At 27.6% G+C, this 8,467-nt stretch overlaps 1 protein-coding gene across 2 annotated transcripts in view; it reads left to right on the top strand.

Annotated features, from left to right (window-relative positions):
* The first annotated feature begins 7,840 nt into the window (after positions 1 to 7,840).
* The window catches only part of Tpst (tyrosylprotein sulfotransferase), a 21,078-nt gene continuing 20,451 nt past the window's right edge, over positions 7,841 to 8,467 (top strand). For both annotated transcript variants that reach the window (XM_011508196.1, XM_011508197.1), the window contains exon 1: positions 7,841 to 8,092. In XM_011508196.1, the coding sequence (XP_011506498.1) occupies positions 7,919 to 8,092 (174 nt within the window). In that variant the 5' untranslated portion in view covers positions 7,841 to 7,918. The remainder of the gene's footprint in view (positions 8,093 to 8,467) is intronic.

Below are 8,467 nucleotides of genomic sequence, written 5' to 3'. Positions count from 1 at the left end.
AATGTTTATGATTGTTATCTGGGATATATAATATAGTGTTTGGGGATATCATCTTGACGGGGATATTATTGTGCTCACTTTTCTCTCCTTTCTACGTTCCTTCAAGTGCTCTGGAGTTTGTTGAAGGTAAATATCTGTAAGTCGTTCTAATGTGTACAGAGACCGTACACATATAACAAAGGCTCTTCCTACAACATAATACTATCTCGAATGACCATCGTTCTTCTTTTCTTTCATCCTTTGTTTTATTTCATAAAATGCATCATTACTTATTTATCCGATTTTATCGATACAAATTTTATTGTATTATATGTAAACTATCGACTATTACATTTTATCCGTATTTTTACATAAATGTAATCACTATATTAATTTCACGATTTAACTGTACAATGCCATAGATTATGACTATGATATGGTATATGGATTTTTAAAAAACGAAAACTCTATAAATATACGATTACAACATACTATATAATTATTCAATTGGAAGTTCTTCCGATTTTATTATTTTTACTGTTGTTATTGTTGTCGATGTTATTTATATGGTTAATTTTTCAGTGTATATATATATATATATATATATATATATATATAGGAGTGTGTGTGTATTTTTTTAAAAAAATTTATCGAATTAACTCCAAAACGATCTAATAAAGTTTATTCTATATTATATAGACATTATTAATTGTAATTACAACTTTCATTTTTTATAGAAAGGCAAAAAAAAATTATTTAATATTATGCTATATCTATTAAACTCAATCTATCGATCTTTTTTCATATATTTACTAATAAATTAATTAATTCATTCTCGTTACTATAAATTAGTTGAATTATTAAAATGCCCCTCCTTTCGTACTTTAAAGTAAAACTTTTGTACGAATTCAGATGAACATATAAGATAGTTATCCTCCGCTCTTTAAAACTGTTCAATACGCATACAATTTAGGAAATATATATATATATATATATATATATATATATATATCAAATATTTATAATCTTCATTAATTATATAAGCTGAGCTATTTATATAAATAAAAAACAAAGTAGAAATTATTTTTTAAATATAATTTCTATTTAGTAATATATAATTTCTCGCTTACGATTAATACTCATTAATAAATGATATTTTCGATATTAAGATTTTGTAATAATTAAATTAATAATTCATTATAACCACTATGTGGTTTTCAATTCTGTATAAGATCGAGATTAATTTACCTCGTAAAGTTTCTCAAGAAATAATAACTTTGCTATTGTTATTTCAAAATTTTCAATAACGAAGTAAAATTTTTTAAATAAAAAATTCTTTTAAAATCGAGCGTTTTTAACGGGAAGAAGGTAATATTTATGATATATAATATCGACTCTGCGTTTTGTTTGAAAAATAAAAGAATTACATATAAAAGAATTTATCATTCAGTGTTAATCATATGAAATGTATCGATGTATTGACGGTGATATGTAAAAATATTATATCTAATATAATTCAATTTTATAGTGGTAGATTACACGATTAGTACCATGTATTGTTGAGTCTTGTATAGTCGTTATAAAAATTCTTAAATAAAAATGAAGTACTTTTGTTTTATTAATTTAATATTATTTCGAGTGATATTCAAAAGTACATTTCAAAAGTAGAAGAAAGTAGACGTCATAGCTTTCTAAAATGTTTCTTTTCTGATTAAATTGTCAATGAACTAAGTGAATATATATTTCCATGCAAATATATTATAAAATGTTATTATCTTTTTTATTACTATTAAAGTTTTTATAATTTAAATGAGCTTGTTTGTATGCACTATCTGGAAATTCAAATTCAAATTTACGATTTATACCAGTGAAATTTCCTAGTACGAATACCAAATGAATTTTTGCCTGTATTTAACGAATTTTCTTATTGTCAATACAGATATTTACTTATATGTTTTATATATTAGGATTAGTAATTATAGATAAATATATACATATATTTTTTTTTACTTAAATGTATTACGTGTTAAAATAATAGTTCATCTTTATTAATATAAAAAAAAAAAAAAAAAAAAAAAAAAAAAAAAAAAAAAATGAATGGAAAATAATTGGAAAGAAAGAAAATTTACAAATACAATGTGAATGTGATAATCGAGTGGTAGGTTTTTGTAATTCTACCTGAACAAAATTTTGACTATAAATGAATGTAAGATACAATTTTTTTTTTTTTTTTTTTTTTTTTTTTTTTTTTTTTTACTGTGTTTCCAAATAATTCAATTCGGGAAATTAACGATAGAGAAAATGCAAGTAGTGGTTTTCATTGTATTGACGACTATTGTTTCAAAGGGCAACTGGCATATTAGAATAGTATAATATTCATTATTGTTTATAAATAATCTCAGATTACAGTAAATTTAAATTATTTATGGATCTAATGAATACTTTTATCATCATAATTATTGTTATCGTAAAAGTTAATGTTATATAATGCTAATATTAATTATTTAAATTACATATATTGCCATGTATCTTAGTCATAATTTATATAAAAAAAAAAACTTTTTAATTCGGAATCCTTTATTCATAAATTAATTATATATATTTAAATGAGTTGAAACTTAAAATACAAAAAATCCAATTTTCACACACCACTTTTATTTGTATATTTTTATAAGATTTATCGTACATAAACTATGCTTCGTGCATGAATTAAATTAAAAATGACGGCGTACTTTTGAATTATTCTATTTAAAAAATGATTTGCCGGATTATAAATATTTTTCCATAGAATAATTGTATACCTCCACCTTAAGCACTATATATGAATTCATTGCTTATGGATATTTGCATCCGATTGACATTATCGTTAATCCATTAATTTTATACTCTAAATTTAATTCTTAACTTTTTAATAATTTTAGTTTTTAGTATTTTTCGTAAATTTAGTATAATTTTTATAAATTAATCCATTCGATCAAAACTTAATTTTATCATTGTTGACGATTGTTATGATTCTCTCAATGAATATTATTCTATGGGTGTTGATTTCTTTATACGAGAAATCGCATAAATAATACGAGTTTCTGAAAATATTTAGGATAAATTTTGAGAACGAATATTTATTAGTTAAAGTACCGTCGGACGCAATTATTTCATATTACATGCCTGCCTACCCTATAACTTGTATAATCAGCGAAAAATATATGTAAATTTACGGAATAGTAACATAGCCATTGTTTGCGAATGAATAACGAACAAAAGTAAAGTCGAGTGGATAAAACTCGGTGTAAGTATAATAGAAAAGTAAATTGATTTTATGAACAGATTCTTTGATACCCGAATCAATATTAATCGATAAAGCTAATATGTAACGCAGTCATAATACCTTTTTTGTACGAACTCATAAGATCCATCTAGTATTGTGGATTGCGCAAAAGTACTGCCGTAATAACCAATTTTCTCTCCTCTACCTATAGAATATCTCCATCAGTATCCCTTCTGCGCAACCGGGTTTAATCCCCCCCTCCTCCCCCCCTCTCTCTCTTTCGCTTTTTAAAACTATTTTACCATCAGCTACTATGCGCATTTATATCTTTCCAAATTTTTGACTCGACTGTTCTTTTGTATAAGCTATTTGGACTTTTGACTGTCGTTTTCATGTGAACTGATATAATTTAGCAATTTTATAAGCATATATAATGCAATAAGAAATATAATGAAAAAAATCTTAATTCCTAATTCTCGATATTCTCCGAATATAAGTAAAATTATATTCTGTTTGATTATTATTTATATAGCTATACAAAGCAATAGTTTTCATATTTTAATTACGAGTTTTATTTTCATATTTAATATTTCATTGTATGCTATGTGTACAAACTAAATCGATGATAGAAAAACACTAGATATATTTTAATTCAAAAATAAATTTACACTCCACTATTGATTATGATTTGATAACGTATTGTTGCTCAATTTTATATAAAATTGCATGCGCGTGTGCTTGTGTTCACTGGTGAAATTAATAATATCAACATTTACCTATTCATTTTCTAATGAACGAAAAAGAAAAAAAGCAGGAATCGTATTTTTCGTAATTGTAAAAAACCTTTTATCAACTTTAAATTATTACTACTAATTAAATTATTATAAAGATGCAAATAATAATAATAATAATAATAATAATAATAATAATGTTTTTTATTATTGTTAATTGTTTGTCATAGATTTATTATGATATTTATTTTAATTATATGATAGTATTTAAAATTTTTAAATACTAAAAAACAAAAATTTAATATCACATTAATATATATTAAATATTGTATTCCATGACATCGTTATGGGCTTTCCTTGTATTTTTTTTTTTTTTTTTTTTTTTTTTTTTTTTTTTTTATAAAACCATTTAAGTCCTTTGCAATTGCCACAAATTTATATTTTTGTAAACCATGAACGTTGAATCATTGGAATTTTCAGCTTACTTACTTTTCTCATCTTAATTTAAAATTCGACTCCATAGTAAATAATGTAGGAAGTAATTTAGGTAAATTTTATTAGCTTCTGCGAGATTTATTTAATCTCCCTTCTTCTCTTCCAATAACTGTTATTAAGGCTTTCTTTATCCAAGGATGCTGTAACAATTAGGAGATTCTTACGACAGTAAATAATGGCGTTCTTTTTATATTATTCAATTGTTGTATTTAGACAAGTGTATTTCTACAGCAACATTTACATCGTTGGCTTTAAATACGAATATCGCCGTTAAATAATGATCGGCAAAGCTTCCGATCGTATTATAACCATAAAATTATCATACAACAGTGCATATGACAGTGCATTATTGAAGGAGCTAAAGGTATATTACACGTTACGACAATTGGCCTCCGTATTTTTTCCATACGAAAGCAAATCGTGAAAGAAATATTTAAACCTACCATCGACTTCCGTCAACATCCATTCACACAATATTATTCTGTCCAGCAAAAGCGGCCCATTTAATTCACGCATCACTGCCGCACTGCTGACTATCTATTCGGCATTAAACTAACGTTTTGCAGGCTCGTTTCATGTCTGCGAAACTTGCAATCGGGTAAAGGACAGCGACTATAACAAGGGCCGTCACCGGGCTTATGGTCAACAAGATAGGCGCGCCATTAACGCTCGATAATAGCGGATATAATTATTTAATTCAAATTCAGAGAGCCCCGCTGTTTACCATGTTAAGTAGCTTTTCTTTCATTACGTTGATTATGTATGTTTGAGTATAGTAGAGAAATGAAAAAAAGATGGACAACAGAGCTCCGAGCGTACGTAAATAATGAATAGGGAAAGGGGATTTGTCAATATTGTTATGTCAATGTATTTCGAGACATTTTAAAGGTTCGACAATTCCACGAGCTCTGCGACATTAAAGAGACAGCAGCACATTCTAATTCCCCGATGAAATTAAAAGTTGAATCAGCTTCGATCCTGCAATTACAATACAACATTACTAATCTGATTATAAGTTCAAAAGTTATACATCCAGTTGGAGGAACTGCCCATTTGAACTATCGCATTCTTTAGAGAATTAACAACGATTTGTAAAACATTTCCCATGTAAGCCGAACTTTTGCATGCGCATACGGACTCTGGATTTTATTGTCCGTTTCGCAAAATTACGGAAAACCTTTAAAGCATCAAAATTGTTCTCATGTGTAGTTCAATTGCAAAGTTTTGAATACGGTTAGTGTGCGTTAAGTTTTTATGCTTTAGCGAAATAAAGGAAAATGTCGCGTAAATGAGAGGTTTCGTTGGGATTAATCAGTTTCATTAGGTTTGAAAAGAAAATATTTTCTTTTTCTCACCGAGATATATTTTTTCATGAGGAATTTAATTTTTATGACCTTGGTTTTAGATAATTTGAAAATTCTCTGGATTATTATAACTATTTCAAGAGGCTATTGATTGTTTAGAAGGGCTTAAAACATATAAATTATAAGGCTTAAAAGTAATTAAATTTATTAGTATATTTAACGTTTCTTAACGATATTTCAAAATCATTTTTATTAATTCAATTGCGTGTTTGGCCCATCGACATTAAACGTTATTTATAAGAAATCTATAGATGTAATGTTTTTCCTGAAAATTTTGAGAATTAAGCATATACTCATTATGTAAATGAATGGGACGAAGAAAAAAAAAATCAGAAAAATTTCTCTCTGGTCGAATTGAATTTTAGCGTCCACGGTGAAATAAAATTTTTCAACAATTCAAAGTTAAATTTAAACGTACGAAAGAACCTAAATTTCATTGCATATTAAGCGGCCTATGAGTAAATAATTAAAATTAAAAAAAAAAAAATTAAAAATATGATTATGTTAAATGAAATTTTATTTACATTTAAAATGAATATGAAGTTAATTTCTTTCTAAAATTTACATTCTAAAAGGTAAATAATCACTTCAATTTTAATGCATACAATTTTGGCAGTGATTTTTATAGTAAGAATGATATATATTAAATGTAGTTAGTACGATAAACGTTTAACTTTCACTGCAATTGATTATATTTTCAAATCAATTAGGAATTATTATTTTAATGAAATATTCCATACTTTAACAGACCAAGTCTCACTGACAATATCCGAGTAATACATAAATAAATAGATGGAAATACAATTGAATTAATTTTTCTCAAATATCACAACTATTATGAAGATTTAATGCCATAAATACCATAAACATAGAAACACGAGTACGTGAATTTTTAACTTTTCGTCTTATTGTTGTGGCTTAAGTCTCGATGTCTTTCTCTTCCCTTTACGACGTTTCACCTCATAAAGTCCCGTTGCACGCTATTATTGTCTACGCTTTCATTCGTCGTGAGCACACTAAGCATTTGCATATCATTAAAATTATTATATCGGATTATTTTGGAATTATATAGGCACAATGTCGAGGAAAAGAATGAGCTTTGAATGTATAAGTAATGTTTGCTCGCGCAGCTTATAAAATGCGAAGTATTGAAAAAGTTTTCAGCAAAATTTTCGATTATTTCCCTATTATCATCGAGTTATACATATTATTATAATACTTGGCTCGATGGAAATCGATTTAATATTCTAATTAACTATATGGAAGATCAATTTATTACGCGCCTTTGAAATGCATTAACGAATCATTCATTATGACATTCCTTTCGCGTTACGAGTAAAATTTATGAAATAATATCACTAATTGTTGTGGATAATTTTTTGCTATTCATTACAATGGTTATTTATTCAAATATTTAAATATTTATAAAAATTAGGTTAAAATTACCGCCCGATTACTTATCCTGCATCGTTAAACTCGTTAAATATATTTGGAATATTTTAATTTATCCAATAATTTAAACATATTTTATTACAACATTGTAATTATCGCCCCCGAATGTCCAACGAATGGGCTAAATAAATGTAAAAAATAGTAGAAACTTGATACGGGTATAGAATAATTTATTGCAAATGGTTAATAAAATACCGAAGTATGCGTGACAATCGAGATGATTGATTTTGCACAACCGATAATTAAATTAATGTACAGTAATCGTGGCAATAACAATTATCGTTAGTCTTCATCAAGATGCACAAAAATTCGAACCAGAAGAAAGTCTCGAATGGATTAATGCGCAAATCGCTCTAACCTTTCCTAGGTTCTTTAAGCTACAAAGTCAAAGTAAAAGCAACAGACTTGCCAATGCCAAGGCGTGTACTCGAATAATTGCGGTAGACTTAAAAATAAAAATCGCAGATTTGCTCGACGGCACTCCGGGCTATTATCTCTAGTCCATTTCATCATCTGGAAAATCAACAATGGCGTGTAAATATGCTTGTAGGAGGCGAAGGATGAGCCACGCGAGGTGAAAGTAGTCCTGGCTGCATTATAAACATCTGGCTTTCGAGCTCACCCGCGGTGATATGCATGACTACCAGACGAAGAGCTCAGGGATGTCGTTTCTGTTCTCGCGTGGACCCTCCCGAAGGGCACCCATGCTCTGCATCATCGCGCTCCTCTTCCTCCTCGTCCTCTACCAGCTGGGGATCATCTGCAACGCCCCGAAGGAGCCTACCCCCGTTATGCTGGCTAAGGAGGTAAGCTCTACTTTTCATATTCCATCCCCCCATGAAATTATCAATCTTAATCTCACACACACACACACACACACACACACATATATATATATATATATATATATATATTTGCAGTTGATATTTAAATTCAAACTCGGTAAATTTTGAATATCGAATTTGGAATATAATTTTTTTAACGTCGATCAAAATTTTCTTCTTTTATTTTTTCTAAATAAACAATATTGATTTTTAGCAATTAATATTTAAATTAAAAATCAACAAACTTCAATATACAATTCCTAATATAATTTTGAAAAACATCAACTTCGACATCGACTCTTCTAGTTTAAATAGAATACGTGAAAATATTAATGATTTTGTGGCTCGTTGGGGGGG

The sequence above is a fragment of the Ceratosolen solmsi genome, unplaced genomic scaffold (genome assembly GCF_000503995.2).
Source record: "Ceratosolen solmsi marchali unplaced genomic scaffold, CerSol_1.0 scaffold1, whole genome shotgun sequence".
NCBI lineage: Eukaryota > Metazoa > Arthropoda > Insecta > Hymenoptera > Agaonidae > Ceratosolen > Ceratosolen solmsi.
This window is presented reverse-complemented; position numbering and strand designations above follow the sequence as displayed.